Genomic DNA, 19,969 nt, shown 5'->3' with positions numbered 1-19,969 from the left:
AGAGACTGGCAGCTGACTTTATGACCCAAGTTCTTTTGAGGATTCTTGAACCTACATACTAAGGCTCTCTTGCAAAATACATAAACAACAGACAGGCCAAGGGACATGGTCAAACTATCCAGTTTGGTCTGTTATGAATTCCAGCATGTGCTTTTCCACCTCAGATGAAACACTGCGTGGTTCCTCCCTGCCCATAAGTTAAAATAATATATGTGAAGGAGTAGAGTTTCAAACTTTTTGGAGCCTTCCTACTTTTGGGAGGAACTGATCAGGCTCACCAACTAGCCAAACTTGATTTTTCAAAATACTAGGGTAAGTTAGAGTAACTGCAATCACAATTGATAGGACTCTCTGAAGAACATCCTGTAAGCCAAAATAATTTTATTTTGATATCATGAACAGTGGTTGGGCTTATACAGTACAAAGTTAGATTTTCCCCCCAAGGTAAATTCTGGTATTTATAAAAAAGAAAGAGTAAAAGAAGCCTGAATAAAGTAAGTGCCTTTGGCACTGTTCTCACTGGTGAGAACTCGAGTTTCTACAAAGAAAAAAAATAGCTAATACTTGAATTTTGGGCCCTAAATTATTTGAACAAAGGATGTACAAAACAAAAAAAGACAGTTATATTTTGAACCCTGAGCAAAACGTTCTCATAGTCTGTTATACAAAAATAGGAAATTGAGAAAAGCTGGTGGTTCCCCTATTTTTTTGTCACAGAGGAAGGCAGGCAGGCAAAGTCAAAGTAGGCCAATAATCCATATATTATGTAGAGAGCCCCAGAGATGACTCTAAAGAGAATATGCATCAATAGTCACAAAAACAAAAGCCTGCATTAACTCCAGGAAATAGAGGTGTGAGAAAACTGGATCCACCCTAATTCATTGATAGAGGAGGGACTAGAAAGCACAGCCAAGCTTTCCTTTCAGATTTTGTTATTATAGCCTGCATTAATTCAGTATCAAGTAGAGCACTATCCATCTTGCAGACTTTGTTTCCTGATCTGACCTATCTTGAAGGGATGATACTCAATTTACAGAAAAATGGCCAAGAGGGGGGAGAGGGGAGACAGATTAAGCACAGCAAATAAACAACTGAAATGGTTTATTTAAAAAACCATGGAGGGGGGGGAACTAGTACGCATACACTTTGCACACTTTTAGCTTTGATAATTATCTTTAATCATCAATAAATCTTTATTGTTTTGTATCTGACAACCTTTCAGGGCAAAATTATCTGCAACATCACGTACTTCTGCTTTTGGCAGACTTCCAGAAAGTGTTACACACAACCTGCTGACTAAACTTCAGCAAAGTGAAGAATTTAAGAACAAAAGAACCACTTAACAGCCTTTTTAGTCAAGAGCTCTGAATGCACTTCACCAATTCAGCCCCACTCCCACTTTTATTTTTCAGGTAATAAGGACAGAACCTATGCCTACTCTTTTCTTTTTTAAAAGAAAATTTTATTGGTTTTCTAGTTTTACATTTAAATATTTGAAAAGCAAATCTTTAGTACAGATCGCAAACTGTTACATTAAATGTTTCTTTTCCCTTTAATATCAACTGTCTCATATTTTAATTAATACAATTCTTATTGATTAAATAAATAACTTTCTCACATTTATCAATAATTTTTAGTTTATACATATCCTAGTTGTTTTAACCTACTAAACTTCAGCAAAGTGAAGAATTTAAGAACAAAAGAACCACTTAACAGCCTTTTTAGTCAAGAGCTCTGAATGCATTTCACCAATTCAGCCTCACTCCCACTTTTATTTTGCAGGTAATAAGGGCAGAACCTATGCCTACTCTTTCATTAGCCATTCAGAAAATTTCCATAGCTCTAAAATTAAAAAGTTATTCATGGGACAGCTGAAAACTTCAAATAATAGGGAACAAATGCTGCTTCTTTTGAGCTCTGGACCAAACTCTGGAACAGAGCTTTATTTGGAGCATGGAACATTTCCCACACCTATACACTTAAAAAAATAAAAAGGAAAAGCAAACAAACCACTTTATTCCCAGCCTGCATGGTCAAGTTTCAGAAAGTGGTTTAATGGCAAAACAGGAGAATCTGGCAGTTTCTCAAAATTTTGTACTAAAAATTCAGGACCACAGCATTGTGCTGCACAAACAGGTCCCAGATTCAGTCAGAATCAGAATCAGATCACAGCAAAGAAAGAGCTTTAATTCAGCAATCGTAAATCTATGGGCCAATAATCCACCTTAAAGTAAAGCTGCTTCTTCCTGCTAGTATTAATCTATTCTATAGCTTTCTGAGGCAGCAGATCTAAAGAAAAAGAAACTATTGACTATTACTAAAAAAGTCTAATCTGACCATCATATTCATTACAGCATGTCACAACATATTTTTACTCTTAAAAAACAACAAATATCGAACATTACAAATTCAACCCAAAAAACCATTTTTCCATTCAAAAATTTATTCAGATCAAACATCTGACACAAAACTAAGGAAGCGCTGCCCGTTTACACCTGCATTTTCTTCACTTCAGAAGTTTAAGAATTTTCTACCTAGAAGCTGATACAGAATAAAATAGCATAGGGTATTGTTCAAATGCAGACAATAACTGATACCATTACTTATAATTGAAGTATAAACTCTTCCCATAACTTTTATTTATATTTCATATATTTCATAGTGATATGCAAGGCTATCCTGTCTTTTGCATGACTTACTGAGCATTGGAAAGGTAAATCCTCTGAATCAGGAGTGAATAATTTTAACTATAATTTATTTTATTAAAGAAATAATTGGTATCTTGAGTTTTTCCCCCCCAGAATATAATTCGGCATTTGTGCATCACTAACAGTAAAAGGACTTTGCAATTGGTTTGAACTGGTGAAATATGTAAGGAATATTGTTTTTCTCCACCTTAATATTAGTACTTATTCAGTAAGAAATAATCATTCCTCCCCACTCCCAAAAGCAGCATAATCACAATTCTCTGAATTGATGTGTTCACAGGATAATGACCTACAGCTGTTATAAACAAGAATAAAACTTAAAAATTTTATTCAAAGTTTTTCCCATATCAGAGCTGCATACATCACAATAGAAAAGTCAGCTTACTTACCTTCTTCATTTTCATCACTAAAAATCTTTTTGTAGCCTTTAGCCAATGGATTTCATACTGAACTTTCCATCTACCTCACAATCAGATAAAAACTGCTTTGCCCTAACAGCTAATGGAAACAATGCTGGAAAGTAATGATTACAATTGTCCATGTGCTTGCAATTAAAAGCTTTAATGGGAACGAGGAAAAAGATGAACTCTGAAAACTCTGGTGACATACTTGTACTGCAATTAAACTGAAAAGACTACAACTTATACTCAAGAACATGTGACAATCTGGTTTCAAGTTTATATACCACATTAGGAAAATGATTAACATTCAAAATGTTTTTTGTTTGTTGTTTTAAGTAGCAGCTTAGTTCTGAATAAAAGCTTTCCAATGGGGAAAAAAACCCCTAATGGTTCACGATGGATCTCTTTTACTAATATATGCGAGGACTTGTTCACTCTGAGGTCATTAAAAAACATTTTTACTACTTTTCTTGCTAATATCAGTGCTACTAAACAGACTGTTTCTTCTTAGTAGTTGTTGCAACAAAATATTAATGCAAGTTAGGATTAAAAACGTGTTTGTATATAACCAGGTGGGTCTTTACAAATATTACAAAATTCACGTAATTGTGTATACTGCAGAAAGCAAGAAAAAAGTCAAATATCTGATTTATAATGCACATTTTAATTATTAAAATACAATAACAACTTATGGCTATCCAAGAATGTGTTCATAAGGTAAGTGACCTTATGCATTTTTCAGATAATAGTTCCTTTTACAAAGGTAGCTTCTTTTGGTCATTTGTTCTTTGTCTTATTCTCTCAAACCAGTTTCTTTGGTTCATGACTCACAATAATGAAATAATGCTGGTAAAAGAACAGGAATGTTTAGACTGATGAAATCTTGTAACTTTCTTTCATTCCATAGCCAACAGATAAATGGAGGAGAATTGAGGAGAAAGAAAACTATACTTACTTTTTTTTCTGCATTGAAAAGTTTGATACTGAATTCTTATGAACACAGCAAACACGATTTAAGTACAAAATTAAAAAGAGGCTGCTATACAGGAACATTTGTATTTTTAAGAGAAGAAAATCTGAAATTCCGAACCAAATTTTTAGCCTCTTAGAACAAAGTTCAGCAGGCCTTACTTTTTGAATAAGCATGAAAAACTAACTTACATTCAGCTATAATTTAACATAAAATGAACGGTACAACTGCTGGAAAAATATGGAAACTCAGTGAAAGTATTTACAGAAGTCTTATTATTTATTATTTTCTACAAGAAAAATTATTTCAACATGCCTTATTAAAAAAAGTCCACAAACATTGCCTATGCTTGTTTATTGACAGTTTACTGAAATGGTATCTAGATATAAAGTGAAAATACCATTGTAAGAAATTATTTATCTGAATTATTTTAATTTATAAACAGTAATTTTTTTCACTGTTTTAAGTCAGTAGAAATTTCATTAGACAATGAAGAATAATTTTAATATGCTCAAGTTATGATGAAGGCAAGCTACGTAAACATGGGCAGCATGCAGTTAAAGGAACATAATGGAGGTAAGTAAGCACAAGAAGATGGAGGAGGACCGGACTAATTGAATATGCACTGAAGTGGTGACTCAAGAGAAAGTATAGCAAGAGCAACTTCTATTTGAACGTGGTGGTAGTGGTGTGCAAAACTGGGTAGGTAGAGTGAATAAAAATGGAGACTAGAGCAGCCATGTGGACCACATGGAAAGGAAGAGAAAGGGGGTTTAAGTGTACTAGTTTAACTTTATTCATCCTTTAAGACTCTTCTAGATTTGTCAGTCTAAATCTATTACCAGTTAAGATACTCCAAGCTTACTGCAATTTCCCTCCTGGAACAGTCCAGTCCAGCTCCAAGCCATGTAAATATGTCCAGACCCTCCATCAGTTGGCCCAACGTATAGGTTTCTTATCATTTTCTAGCATGATTCTTCAATTTGTCTGGAAATTGCTAGAAATTCTTAACATTTATTACCCAAGTAACCAGTTATAATCAAATAACTGATTTAAATTACTCTCGGCAACAAAATGTATTACTATGAAAATTCTTGGAAGAAAGTGTTGACCATAGTAATTCCAGTTTTGCAGAGATCTGCAATTTTATTTTGCTGTTAATCTTTTCTAGCCATAACTAAAAATATATATAACTTGTACTCTTTTCCATGGCAATACAATAACCCATACCTGTTTTAGAACTTTGCACTTTTCATTTCTACTGGCAATGAACTAAAACAATTTTGTTTATATGTATCTATTTTTGTAAGCTCCTTTAATCCTCTAAATTTCACAATCCACTGGTTCTATACATTGATGCCTTCTCTAGTTAGTCTTTGATAAATTCTACAGCATGACTCCTTCATTTTAGAAAAATTCGGGAGAAGTTATACTTTCTTCAAATTACATTTAATACCTTCATAGTATCAATTCTGCTTACACCTCCAAGCAACAACAGTACAAAACAGTAACCACACTCCACAATCTATTACAATAGATTACTCTTCAGGTTTCCATTTCTGATAGTGAGGTGCTACTGGAAGATCTTGTTTCTGTTATGGAGCCTTTTTCTAATTCTTGAATATCAGACAAATCAATGGTAGGTAATGGTAACTTCCAGAACTGGAAGGAGTTGTAGTGCCAAACGTCCTCTTCAGGCTATGAAAACAAAATGTTCAAACATATTTAACTGTAGTGAAAAACAAAACTCACCACTAACAAAATCTAATTAAAGTAATGCTAGAAATTAAGACCTCATAGTCAAAGAAAGAACATGGTATGGAGAAATATTATTACAAATATTCAAATGTTCTCTAGTTACCATCATTGTAGCAGCTCAATCAAATTAAAATTGATTTACAATAATGGAAACAACTGCATTCTTCCTTTTAAAGACACTTACTTAGATTTGAATGATTGCCCAACACATACGTTAGAAAATTTGACTTGCATCACCCTCTGGTGGCTTGAAATGGAAAAATAGTATTCTGTGGAAATAATTCATACTAGACAAAAATTGTGGTTCCTAAAATTAGAACTATGCAACTTCTTTAAATTTCTATCTAATTTTTGAATCTGGGAAGACACAAAAATATTATGCATATAAAAAGAATATTTAAATTAATTATGTGGTAACCAGAATCTGGCTGATCATTCAGCATTAAAAAGGAATTAAAATTTTCTATTTCTCTCCTTCATTCTGTCTTTTTGAGGGACTGACAATGTACAACAATCTGAGTTTATGAAAATGAAATTATATTCAATGAATTTCCTTATTTAGATTATCAACTAAAAATGGGTGTACAAAATAAAAATGGAGCAAACATACCAATTTTAGTAATGCTTTGGTGGGGTACAAAAGGTAGCAATAAATAGCGAAGAAATCCTATTATTAAATCCTACAACTCAGTGAAATCTGCAAAATTGTGTCATATTAAGCCAGATTTTTTGTCCACCCATCCAAAAGGACTTAAAGGAATTGAGATGATTTTTTTTTCTCATCAGGAATTCTTTGTATAAAATATGTATAAATACAAATAACCTTTTACTCTTTTAGACTGGTTTATATATGTATACACACTAACACACACACCAAAGTTTATAATAGAATTACAGAGACAGAGATTGTTTACAAAGGGATTGAAAATGATGTATTTTTAATACATGGGGAAAACTGAGAAAAACATAATTAAACTTGATTAATTCACATATGCTTAAGGAAAAATCACCCCATGATTCAGGATCAATAACTATTTAAGACAAAGCAAAGTACCTCACAAATCTATAGCAGACTTGCAAAATTTCTATGACAAGTTGCAAAGGTGGTTATTAATGCAGGGATCTCAAAAAGATTTAATCAGTAGAAAACAAGTATGGCAAAATATGACAATTAACCATGCTATCCAAATTAAATTAAGCTTCTGTCCCATCTTCATAATTTGCTAGGGTTCTGGAAAACATTGAAAATCTGGCTTTGGTTCCAACCCTGGGGATGTTGTTGTTTAAGGCCCTTATTTGTTTTGTTGATTTTATTCATTGGATCATTGCAGTCTGGACTGTCTCCCTGATCTTATGTATTTAGCTATTTCAGCTTTACTAGTTTTGTACACCACCCAGAGTCCACTAAAGTTGGTTTATTTGATTAAGGTTAAAATAGGTATCTCTGATAATCCTTAACGAACTTTTGCTGATCAGGACTGAACAATGAGGCTTACATAGCGTATAGACAAGCTATGGGAAGAGATCATTTACTGCATTTTAAGAGAAAGGGATGAATTACTAAAATTATTTATATTTGTTGACTTGAAAATCATTCATTTCCTTTTCTTTAATATATTTTTATTTCTTTTCTATTTTTTCTTTTCTGCACTAATTTTAAATCTGTATTAGTTTCTATCAAAAAATAAATAATTTTACTTAAAAGGCCAAGAGTGACTTTTCACCTGAAATTTGGAACATAAATAACTTCTGCTTTATTTAATCTAATAGCCTTGATCAATCTTTTAAAACAGGGTCTGAGCAATTGGGTTAGTCTTTGGTTGGGAAACCATTAGGTGATCCAAGGCCACAGCCTACAACATGCAGCCAATTTACTTCCTAATTAGCAACCTCACAGTCACCTCCACAAGAAGTATACAGGCAGTCTTCGACTTACAACAGAGACTGTTCAAAGTTACTTTATTACTATTTTTCACAGTTACGATCTTTGTAGCATCCCCATGATCATGTGATTAAAATTCAGATGCTTGGCAATTGTTCATATTTATGACCATTGCTGTGTCCCAAGGTCATGTGACAAGCAAAGTCAATGGGAAAGCGAGATTCACTTAACAACTGGGTTACTAATTTATCAACTGCAGTGATTCACTTAACAGCTGTGACAAGGAAGGTCATAAAATGGGGCAAAACTCACTTAACAAATGTCTCGCTTAACAAAAAATTTGGGGTCTAGTCATGCCGGCCACATGACCACGGAGACGTCCTCGGACAAGCGCTGGCTCTTCGGCTTTGAAACGGAGATGAGCACCGGCCCCTAGAGTTGGAAACAACTAGCACGCATGTGCGGGGGAACCTTTACCTTACTTTACCTTTATGGTTGTAAGTCGAGGACTACCTGTGTTGAAAGAAATGTGTTTGCTGCAAAAAGTGGCCTACACCAGTCGCCCATATGGAGATTCTCAACCATCCAGATCACGGTTGTTCCAAAGGTGCTTTTTCCAAAAGGCAACTGGACTTTCTTGGTTCTTTCTTTGAAAATGTTTCGCTTCTCATCAAGAAAACCACTTGTCATTTGGAAAAAGCACCTTTGGGATAAGAGCAGGATTTATTCACAGATGATTGTGTTACACCTTTCCAAGCTCAGTCTTTTTATAACTTTGTGGCAGTCAAATCCTCAGAGGGCATCACCACCTTAGTTTTTATCCAGCCAATTTAGGATGTTTATTATTATTAATTTTCTCAGAAGCCCTTAATAAACTTGATATTCTCGTTCTGCTTTTGCAACGTTTGGGCCACAAACGTCCCTTCACTGGCAACGGCTGTGCCTCACCGTTATTCCTTTACTTGTTAAATCACCTAATAGTTTCCCAACGAAAGACCAACCAACTAGCATCCATAAAGATTCCCATTCGCAAAACTGGAAAAGGAATCCCCTCAAAGACTGTCCCTTCCACCAGCGAGGCTGGGCAGCCCAGTCAGAAGAGCCCAAATGGATTTATTGCTCCACCAGACCATCGCCGTTCTCCACTACGGAAGCTCGCTCGCCCGCCCGCCCGTTCCTGGAAGCAACACATGGTCCATTACAATTTCCCAGAAGCCCCAACGCAAAGCTCCCTTTCTTTTACCTTCTCGAGCCCGCCCTGGCTGCCCGTTGCATCTCCTCCGGCGAGGCCCGCCGGTTCGGTCGCCATATCAGCGACTATAGGAAGCCGTTGCTCGGGCTCCCGCCGCGCCGTTCCTTCCGCCAGCCTCTTGCAGCCGGCCTCCGCCTCGTCGCCTCCCTCCGCCACCGTCCATTTGCGCTTCTTCTCGCCGCCGTTTTCCCGCCAGAGCGCCGCGCCTCGCGACTCCCGCCGTTCGAGATCGCTCCGCGAGCGCTTCGAAGGAGGCGCGTGCGGGAAGGAGCGCGGCTGGCAAGGCGCGCGACAGGCTACCGCCTCCGCTCTGCGCTTGGCCATCAAGGCCGGCTTGGCAAGCTCCGAGGGGGGGGGTGCTTAGATTCACTGCGCAGGCGTTAACTGCTGCAAACGGGGCGGGGCTACTGGAAGAGCGCACAATACAGCGTGGTGCTTTGGGGTTGTTCTCCGGTCGCCTGCGCCCTCTGTCGGGGAAGTGATAAGTAACTGTGTACGCCCTGCTTCTTTTTATTCTTGATGGTTTGGAAATGTCCTGGTCCTTGGTAAGCTTGTGTTTGTTTGTTTTTTTTCATTACCCAACTAGGTAACATCATCAATGTTACTACGGAGAGGGCTTTGCTCTCGTTTTATGTTCTAGGGGTTTGCCCTTTCAGTGTGGATGGGAGTGGTTTTAGATGGTTCCTTGGTTGGGCTATTTACTGCCAGCTTGCTTGGGATATTGTTTGCTGTTTGATTGTTGGTCTAATGTTAATCTCGGTATTAATTTCTGCTCATTTAGGTGTTGATTGCTGGTGAGAAGATGTTTGGTCTTTTTGTTCCCTTTTTTTGGCTCGTTGATTGCCTCTTTTGAATGGTCTGGGGCTTATGTTTGTGTGGCTGTCACAATGCCAGGCTTCCAGGAATTATCTAGTCTTTTTGGACTTAGCCTGATCTGGGATGGTCAGTTTCCCAGTTGGAACTATGGTTAGGTCTGTTCAGGTGTTATGAAATTAAGGAAACTTCTAACTGCTAGCTGTTCTTCATGGAAACTCTGTTAAGTCTTCAGTCCGTCTTACATAGGTGGCTGTTGTGTAGAGCAGAGGTCCCCAACCTTTCCGGCTTTAAGGACATGGGGGGGGGGAAGAGGGGATGGTTCTATGTGAGTGGTGGGCGAGCACATGTGTGCACAGCTCCATTTGCACAAGCAGCGAGGGTCTCCCGCCTGTTATACATGCAAGTGGAACTCTGTGCGCCGCTTGCACTCACCCACCGCTTCCATGGCCTGGTTCTGAAAGGGCTGTGGCCTGGTAGTGGCCTGAGGACCCCCGATGTAGGTGTGTCTAGGATGGACTAGGAATGAGGTTGAGGGAGCAGATGGGAACATTGCTGTGGTGAAACAGTGAAGAAGATGCAACACTCAAGATGGTTCTTGGGGACAGTAAATGTTCACCTCCACTGTTCCTACAAGCCAGGTTCACTGCCCAGCTGCTCTCTCAAAGCTAGGTTTGTCGTAGATAAAACCAAGGTCAGACCTGGGCTGTAAACAAGTCTCTTCGTCAGAAGTAATAAAACTGTTTTGCCAAGCTTGCCACAAAATATCCCCGATAGCATTTAGTGTCTTTTTCAAATCCAAAACTAAAATCTTATCCACTTTTAAGTACTTTTTTGCAAATCAAACAAAGTGACAGATTCCAATAAGAATAGGGATTTTTTGGGTCGCCAAGTTCCAGAAAGAAAATAAATATCCAGTTGTCTTAAGTTGATTTTTTCAAAGCTTTGTTTCCTCTAAGTAATCAAACGCCGCCATTTTAGACGGTGGGGAAAAAAAATCCCTTCCCTCTCTCCTCGGCAGGGAATAATTTCAAGAAGTTTTTAACAGGTAAAATATTTGGGATGCAGAGAAGATAAAATCTCAGCCGGGACAGCCAATTTGATCTCTTACTGTAGACCACGAGTGTCCCAATTTTTTGGCTTGCTCGGGCCCCATGTAAAATATATAATGTATATAAGTATCATATAATGTTAAAAATTTACAATCTTGTGGGGTTGCATTATTAGCTGTCAAAGACTGCACGGGGCCTATGGTCAGCAAATTTTATTTGCTTGCTCTAGAGAGTAAGGAATACAACCTTGATGGACATATGTACAAAATTTTCCCCAGTTGTTTTCCCCAGCAGTTTTCCCCCCAGTTGTTGGGCATATTTATTTTTGCAGCTACCAACGTGTAGCTTAACGAATTGTGATATATTTCATTTAGGTGTTTTGGAATTATCTAGTAATAAAATAAGAGGTTTTGATTAAAACTTTTTCTGTATAATTTTGCGGAGTATTTTGAGGTATTTCTTTCTACTACTTGCATTTTTTTTCCTTTTACATGACCACAGCCGGTAGAATGTTCCTATTTTATCATTTCCAACATTTATTGTTACATGATTTGTCTATTTTGAAAACTGTTGGCTTCCTATACCATGCATACAACATTTTACATTAATTTTCCATTAAATTGTATTTTGTAGTATAATTTAGTATATTGTATGATTTTTCTCCATAGCTCTTCTCATCATTTTACTGTGATCATCTTTAAAATTTTGGAAGCAGGCATTTTCTTTAGGAAGCGTGCATCTACAAAACAGCTTCCTTTCTCTTGTTTTTCCAGAAAATTATTAAAAGGTGATTTTTCAAGAAGGCCTTTGAGGAATAGAGTAACAGTATATTGTTTACCAAATACTGACACCAACAAATACATTATTGTATTGTATCTGTTGCATTGTTATTGTTGTTTAATATACCTATGTTGTTGAACTGCCTTAATCTGTGTATAAACTGTCTTGACCAGTGGAATGGTGGGGTCCAAACTCTTTCGAAATAGTTTTATAAAATCTTTTCCAGATTAGTATCAGCAGCTGGGTTTTTCTTTTTCTTTCTTTTTTTTTTTGAGAGAGATCATCCAAAATCTCATTTGATCCACGACAAACCTCTGCATACCTACATCGTGAAAATCAGACTTTGCTAATGAATACCCAGGATTTTGTAATTTAAATAATGCAGGATAAGGGTTCACAAGCTTTCAAGCACCACTATATGTCATTTCCAGCTAATAAAAAGATGATGAAAAGGTATTCTGAGATAATTTACACAAAGGAAACAAGGTCAGTAATACTGAAAAAAAAAACAAAATAGTGGTCATAGTTGCACTATCATTACAGAAGAAAATCAAACTTCACTTGCTACATTACCTGGAAGTAATGTTGCAAGAATATATTCACGGATCGTTACAAAGTCACTATTTGAAATAAAGGATACTTTACGTTTTTAATTTGCTTTCATTTAATGGGGCTGCATATGTACCTTTTAATGTTATACACCACATGATCATAAAATGATCACAACTGCCAGCCTGTTTGGATCAAAATAATTTTCTATTGTGTGCAAATATACAAAGAGTATGCAAACATATATATAAGAATTAACGAAGATTAACCCATGATAGTTGTAAGATACAGAATATGAATTCTACATATCTGTATTGGAAAATGAATCCTAATTCCCAATTTTCAGAAATCTTTGTCATATTTGTCTTCTGAAAGTATTGAACATGTAGAAGAAAAAAATCCTCAAAAATTATTTACTGCTGAATTTCAAAGTATACACACAAAATACTTTACATGAAAACTGGACTTCAAATGGAGAATGGAAGAGAACTGAAAAGAAAATATTAATTTAATGATTTAAAAGGTTAATACTTGCAATTTTAACAAGAAATGTAAAAAGCAAATAAATATGATGAATTTAAAACACCTGATGTACAATAAAAAATATTTGACCACTGATGCATAAAATACATTAGTTCCAAAGTAGTTTCATACAGTAAGTTGTAAAAGAGCATTTTCTAGGAGTGAAAGGTAGACAGAGAAGTTGTGTCCTGCATTTAGCAAATATAGGAGGAAAATATCAATAGAACAATCTAATCCACTGAGAAATGCATCCCTCTTACTTCAATGGGACTTACTCTCGGGTAACTTTGCACTGAAAGGCAACCTTGAACATACCGGTATATCTAAGTTACTGGGATAACACAATGAGTATAGCTTGCTCTAATAGGGGAATTCAGTTTTTCTTAAAAGATCAATTAAAACAAATGCACAAAGTTTTCATATTCTGCAGTTTATACTTAGCCAAGAAATTTAACAAGCAAATTTGAATTTTGACTTTTTGCACTATGAGTTTAAATAACTAACAGCATTGCTCATAGAGCAATATATTCTATTTCTAGTTCAAGTACAGCAGGAAGCAAAATTATTCTTTAATCTTTCAACTTGAAAAAGGACACACAGTAAGTTAACTAGGCCTTAGTAGCATATGAGATAACATAAATCTCGATTCTCTTGCATTATTTGGTATCTCAAAAGCCAGTCATGTACTAAGAAGATTATATCTTCTTAGCTCAGTTCACTGGAAGCATTTTGGACTATATTTGCAAGCTACCTTGATATATTAAATGTATAGAAGGATGCCTAACTTCTTTGTTTTCAGATGGTCCATTAATTTCTATAAATTTACCTAGGATTAATTTTAAAGAAATCTTGCATAAACTGTACTTAAATAACTAGAATTCATGGCAGTGAATGATGCATAAATTTGAACAGAGCTGCACTCAGGTTATGTCTAGTAAAAAGTAATGATATGATAATTAGTGCAAAATTATGACAGATTCCAACAAGTTACATCATGAGATCTAGGACTGATAGTACATTTCTCAAAACATAATTATCCAGTTTGTTCACAAACGTGTGTCAACATATGTGGGGCAGTTCAGCACAATTACCAATAGCACTGTCCTAAAAGAACTATAGAGAGAATTTGGTTTTACTACATATGAACTTGTTTTATACAAAAAAATAATGCCTTAAAATTACAATATAAATCAATGCTAGATATCTTTTAGGCAAACTTACAGATCTTCATTTTGGGATTTATGACAAAATATTACAAACCTAACTACAGTCTCATTTAGGCAAGTAGTAAGTTTATAGTAATAGCTGCCAAATCAGTTTCAAAGTATCCATATGCTCAACATGGTATGAGCAAAAGCAACATTAATTATTGCAGCTCTATGTGTCAGTCAATTTTGTTTATAAAATTCTTATGAGGACAAATGTGAGTTTGTTTTTTTACAAAACTGTTCTTACTTTTTCTAAGGCTTTGAGATGTAAACAGCCACATTCGCATTATGCTGTTTGCATTATTTGCAAATTTTGGGGGGGAAAAAACCCCTTTCAGAAAAATCACTAAAATACTGATCAAAATACTTTAAATTTGTATTTGTTTTCTAAACAATATGTGTGTGGTGAGGGGGGTTCAGTTTTGTATCCAGTAGTGTTTCTTTCAGACAAAGGTAGTAGACATTTCTGTATATTACGGAGAATGATGAATGTCAATAATGTATTAAAATATCAATCTTTCCAAAATTACCAATTAAAATGGAAAGAGCAGATACAGAAATATTTGAATTCCACATTAATGACCCAAATATAAGTAATGCAAAAATGCATGTTTGTTATATCATAAGGAGTGTAGAAAATAAAGAGAGTTACATTCTGTTAGGAATAAAAGGCACCACTAATAAGAGGCTGGGTCTGGTCATCCCTTACAGACCACTTCATGTTCTGCTAACATTGTTAACAAAAATGCCAGCAATATTCTTTTTGGACAGTCTGTTTCAGATATCGCTTTCTGGTTTCCTAACCACAAACATCACACATTCATAATAGTATTTCATCATAGATAATTCATTCACAGTGTATGTTGTCAAAACAGATTCATTCTCCATCTGAAAAACAAACAGTATTTTCTTTAGTTATCTGCATTTCATTACAAACATGAAATGCTAATGTAATGATACACAACTGAAATTTGTCAGGTCAGTATAGGGTAAAAAATTATTTAATCTCATTTGTTCTTCCCAGCTGCCCTTCTCTTCCTTTAGAACATGTCTGTGAACAATTAGGGATCAATTACTATGCCTCTCGTTGCCCAACACAAAAATTTACTCTCCTTCTCTTCAGTAACACATGCAGGTTCCATTTATCCTGAGAGTTTACAAGTTCTTTTACTCTATTTTGTTTTTATTCATAGTCCCCATCCATCCACCTACCCGTCCATCTTTGCATTTTTTAGGCAGGTCTATGTGCAGAAATCGTGTTCTGATGATGATTTTTTTTAAAAAAAAATATATTTTTCCATTTTGCCCAAAGGGCACTTTGCTCCCAAAGCTTCATTACGGAATATTGACAAATCAATAACCTTGTTACTATCATAGTAATTAATCATGTGATGAAGAATGGACAGAATAAGGAATTATATATTATTATTATTATTGGAATGTGAAAATCAACATTTCTTACCTCAATATGGAATCCATATTGTAATATTACACTTTTTATATCCTCATAGCTCAATTCAATAGATAATTCATTTGCTAAATTTTCAAAATGATAAAGAAGAGGACCTAGGACATATTAGAAAAACCAGCAACTTTATCAAATTCTTTTGAGATCAACAATAATTTATTTTTTTAAAAAAAAACAACTGCCCAGTAGCTGAAATTCTTCAGGCAGTTTACAATAAAGCACACTAAAATACAGTCTGAATAAACAATATAAATTAAAATCCAAAATAAACACATCATATAAATTAGACAACTGTACTGTGCCCAAAGACTAAGACAATGCAAATATAAACAATATAAAAATCCTGGCAAAATAGAAAGCTCTTCACTTGGCACTGAAATTATGCTAGTATGATCATCAGTTAAGCCTCTTTGGGAAAAGAACTCTATGAATGGGGTCCCACCACAAAGGTTTTCCCTCTGTCATTACCTCCTCTAATGAAAGGAGTTGGAAGAGGGACTCCGTAGATGATCTGAAGGCCTGGGTATGTACAGAGGTAAGTAGTACCTGAAGCATATTTGCATTTTCTTCTAATTTAAAGGTAGATTCAGTTATTCTAAAATGTTTTATAAGATCCTTCTGGCAATCTATTTTGAATTGCAATGTCTCATATGATATAGGGTCTACACTGCTTGAGCAGGAGGTTGGACGAGAAGACCACCAAAGTCCCTTCCAGTTCTACTCTGGCTGATTGACTGCTTGGTTTCTTTCCCCAAAAAGACTATAAAAAGCCAAAATCTATAAACTGACAATGCTCTTAATTCAAAGGGTTTAGATCACGCTGGAATTCCCTCGTATCATACTTAAATTAGAATGTACAAAGACTGCAGTCCTTTCTATTAAACTCAAAAGTTCTAGTAAATTACCTAAATTGATCCATATTCCTCCTGGTTTAAGTATTTTCCATATTGTATCAATGTAATCAATGACATTGTGTGCCGTGTCTATGAAGAAACAGGTTGCTATGCAGTCCCATATATCTGTATATAGAAACAGGAACAGAGAATAGTGTAGCTGTGTAGTGCAGCTTGCAGGTACCATCATTAAGAAGACTTAAGAGTGATAGTCACTTCAATATATTAATTTTCACCAATTTCCTAGGCTGCAGCTATGTAGTATAAATAGTAAATTCTAAAGAGTCTACTTTTGCAGAAGAATCTAATATATTCATAATTTGTAGAATTTAACCATTTGATTTTAACTATCATTAGCCTAAAGTAACTAGCAAGAATCTGTAGTAGTAGTATTTAATTTAGACATTACTAGTAGTAGAGAAAAGAAAACGAAAAGCAGAAGATGCTCCCTCAAGAACCATTTAATGAAAGAGATAACAATGTCTTCAGCATCCAAGTCCCCCCTGTGTAAAATCTTTTTAGACTAGAGGAACTATCAGTTCAGTTGATTGGTTTGTCCCTCTTTCAATGCACACAGCCATGTAAAGGTAAAATGAAATCTAGTCAAATGTTAAGCAAGACTATTTCAACCAGTGTTCTGCATTTGTGTTTTGGGAAAGTGAGCAAAGATACATGAGTAGTGGGGACGTAGGGTGAGGCACAGGAAAGGTGCATGGGGATATGCAAGTGGCCAATGACACATGGGTGCAAAGGGGCTGGGGAAGGGTGCAAGGATGAAGGAGACTTACTGCAGCAACTTGTGACCTTCCCTGCCAGCTTCCCCATTGACTTTCTGGGGAGGCTAGCAGAGAAGATCATAAAAGGCAATAATGTTATGGGGGACTATTAATTGTGAGCAGGTTGCCACACACCCAGATCACAATCATGCGATCACAGGGGTGCTGGGATGGCCAGACCTCCGAAGCCTGCTTGTAACCATCATTTGTTAAGCATTGTCATAACTTTGAATGGTCACTAAATAAATGGTCGTAAGTTGAGATTTATGTGTATTCTTGTTCTATCTGGGAGAAAAAGAGGCTGATCAAATCTGATTATTTTGCACAAAGACTTTCCTGCTCTCTGTTGCAATGCCAAAGCACGATCCACGATTTGCTGATAAAAACAACCCCAAAACAGATGAGATCAGAGAGTCCTCTAACAACTAAATATCCTTCAGTAAAATTAATAAGGAACTTTAATAGACAAATAGAGATGTATTCTTTTTTAAAAAAAAACTTAAGGCTTTTTAAATTACTTACAGAAATAATTTTAATTATCTAACATGACATGTCTTGTTTTTGAGGACTTGACAAATTTCATTTTCCAAGTCTAGTTCCTGCCCCTCCCCACTTACTACTCTCAGAGTAGATTTCTCGAAAATCGCCTGCTGTCATAGAAAAGTTGGCACCAGGAGGAAGACTGTGAGGGTCAACATCTGGGAAATAAATTGGCTGTATTTGATCAGCAGATCTCCTGTTATTGCTAAACTGATGAATCCAGGGATATAATTTACATGCATTAGTTTCACAGCATCTGTAACATATAATTACCAAAAAGTTGTTATTTATTATTAAAGAATACAAAATGTAATATTTTTATTTTGTGTTCTTTAAAACACAACTTGATAAATAACATCAACATTTCTTTCTTAAAAATAATTGCTGCAAGATTCCACTTATTATTTGTAACCTATTTACAAAGAAGCAACCAGAAAAAAAAATCTGCTGTTTTAAAAGTTTTCTCCTTAACAAGACTCTTAAAGAAATGGAATTTAGTTTTTTAAACAAATTAATCTTATTAAATCTTTAACACTAAAACAGATTGCAGACAGCTCTTGTAGGTGATCTAGAAAGGGCAGGCCCTTTTTTTTCCTCCAGGATATTCAGGAACTTACAAGTAAGAGCAGTTTGCCTTTCTAGAGTTTTCTACTTTTATTTATAAAAAAGAACTCTGGAATCAGGCAAAGGCATGGCAATTTAGTGATGAGTGTTGAGGTTTAAGAATGGAAGAAATCTTTTAGCCATTTTGAACATGAATTCTGGTAGCAGAATCTTGATGTGCTGAGAAGCACCATGCAACCCAAGGACTGTGTACCATTGCTATATCATTTCCTAGTATATACAACTGAAAAACCATTTAACCAATTCAAACAGTTTGTCACCCTGAAAATGGCATCTGAAAGCGGTAAGTGCAACCAGTTAAAATGAGCACATTTGAAATACAATAAATTCCCCCTCATATAAAATTCAGAAGGCAAAATAGTTTAGCATTTAAATAATTTAAAGAAGCATGTGAAATATCAAACACCCAAATAGTCAACAATCGGTTAAAGAACCTGACTTTCATGAAATAACTGTCAGCCATGGCCAGTGCAAAAACACAAGTGTAGAACCACATGTAGAAGATTGTATATGTACCTGTTGAGTACAAAATTAGAAGAAAAGAGCATAAACAGGCTCCATTCATTTCCTTGGCAAGTGTAACCAAGCATAGCTATTTCCCAGGCCAATCTACCTAGCCCAGCACCAGGTACCAGGACATTTACTTTGGAGAGATCCCTGAAACAAGAAAAAGGGTTAATCTTTAATTAAATATATTTGAGAGAAATAATGCCAATTCGTTTCTATTTCCCAAGCTTGGTTTATTCCAGCAAAAAGTAATCTTCAACATGTTTACTGACTCTACACAGAGAAAATTATTTGTTATTTTTAATCCTCAAATTTGCTAAACTTATATTTTACGATGTATATTTCTTTCTGGTCTGAGTCCTGCAAGTGGCCTGATTCTTTTAAATACTGGAAAGCTACTATAGCAATATAATTTCAGAAAAGAAAGTATCTTTTTAAAAAATCACAGGTTGCATTGAAGAATATTGTGATTTTTGTTTGCACTTTGAACAAACTTAAAATGTAAATCCTTTCCTTGCCTTATAACATTTTAATTCCACTTGGTTTAAAGGGATTTCCTCCCAGGTAAATTTGTAAATAAACAAACAATGGTAAGATTATTATCTAGACCGGGGTGTCCAACCTTGGCAACTTCAAGAACTGTGAATTTCCAACTCCCAGGATTCCCCAGCCAGCTATGCTATAATCTCTATGTACTTAAGACGGTGATTTATTTTCAAGTTTACAGATACAGCACTGCATAATAAACTTGCTGAACAATTTTTGAGTCTATAACATACCAGAGACCAATCTGAACCATATCCTTTACAAAAATATTCTGTTACTCTGACATCCATACCATTCTATGAAACATGAATACCATCTACTTGGTGACTTCCGTAATAAACACTGTGGTGGCACAGTGGTTAGAATGCAGTATTGCAGGCTAATTCACTGCTCACTGTCACGAATTCAATCCTGACCGGTTCAAGGTTGACTCAGCCTTCCATCCTTCTGAGGTCGGTAAAATGGGGACCCAGATTGTTGTGGGAATATGCTGACTCTGTAAACTGCTTAGAGAAGGCTATAAAGCACAGTGGTGCAGTATATAAGTCTAACTGCTATTGCTATTTACAGAATGAAGCCGGTTAACAGATGTTTTATGATCCTCAGTCTGTAATGTTTTAGGAAAATCTTTAAATACAAATCTTGGCAATACTGTAACATTGCCAGCTCATTGTACAAAATGCTACTTTACTTTTTGCAATGGTACATATTGAATCCTGA

General features: G+C 35.6%; 2 protein-coding genes across 2 annotated transcripts in view; both read right to left on the bottom strand.

Moving 5' to 3' along the window:
• Positions 1-3,752: 3,752 nt before the first annotated feature.
• On the bottom strand, positions 3,753-9,313 carry LOC308661902 (uncharacterized protein C9orf40 homolog). Its single transcript, XM_081317133.1, has 2 exons — positions 8,963-9,313; positions 3,753-5,777 (listed from the first exon to the last, which is right to left on the bottom strand). Exons 1-2 carry the CDS (start codon positions 9,293-9,295, stop codon positions 5,625-5,627), a joined length of 486 nt encoding a protein of 161 aa, XP_081173259.1. The 5' UTR covers positions 9,296-9,313; the 3' UTR covers positions 3,753-5,624.
• Positions 9,314-12,655: 3,342 nt separating this feature from the next.
• The window catches only part of CARNMT1 (carnosine N-methyltransferase 1), a 30,682-nt gene continuing 23,368 nt past the window's right edge, over positions 12,656-19,969 (bottom strand). Inside the window, exons 12-16 of the mRNA XM_081318874.1 lie at positions 18,713-18,853; positions 17,650-17,828; positions 16,269-16,382; positions 15,358-15,461; positions 12,656-14,783 (exon numbers count right to left, since the gene is read on the bottom strand). Coding sequence (XP_081175000.1) covers positions 14,673-14,783; positions 15,358-15,461; positions 16,269-16,382; positions 17,650-17,828; positions 18,713-18,853 — 649 coding nt within the window. The 3' untranslated portion in view covers positions 12,656-14,672. The remainder of the gene's footprint in view (positions 14,784-15,357; positions 15,462-16,268; positions 16,383-17,649; positions 17,829-18,712; positions 18,854-19,969) is intronic.

Source organism: Vipera berus, assembly GCF_964194415.1.
Source record: "Vipera berus genome assembly, chromosome: 2".
Taxonomy (NCBI): domain Eukaryota; kingdom Metazoa; phylum Chordata; class Lepidosauria; order Squamata; family Viperidae; genus Vipera; species Vipera berus.
This window is presented reverse-complemented; position numbering and strand designations above follow the sequence as displayed.

Coding starts and splice junctions, on each gene's coding strand:
- LOC308661902 (XM_081317133.1), bottom strand. CDS start 9,295: ATGGCCAAGCGCAGAGCGGAGGCGGTAGCCTGTCGCGCGCCTTGCCAG. Junction 5,778..8,962: donor GCCAGGGCGGGCTCGAGAAG/GTAAAAGAAAGG, acceptor TTGTTTTCATAG/CCTGAAGAGGACGTTTGGCA.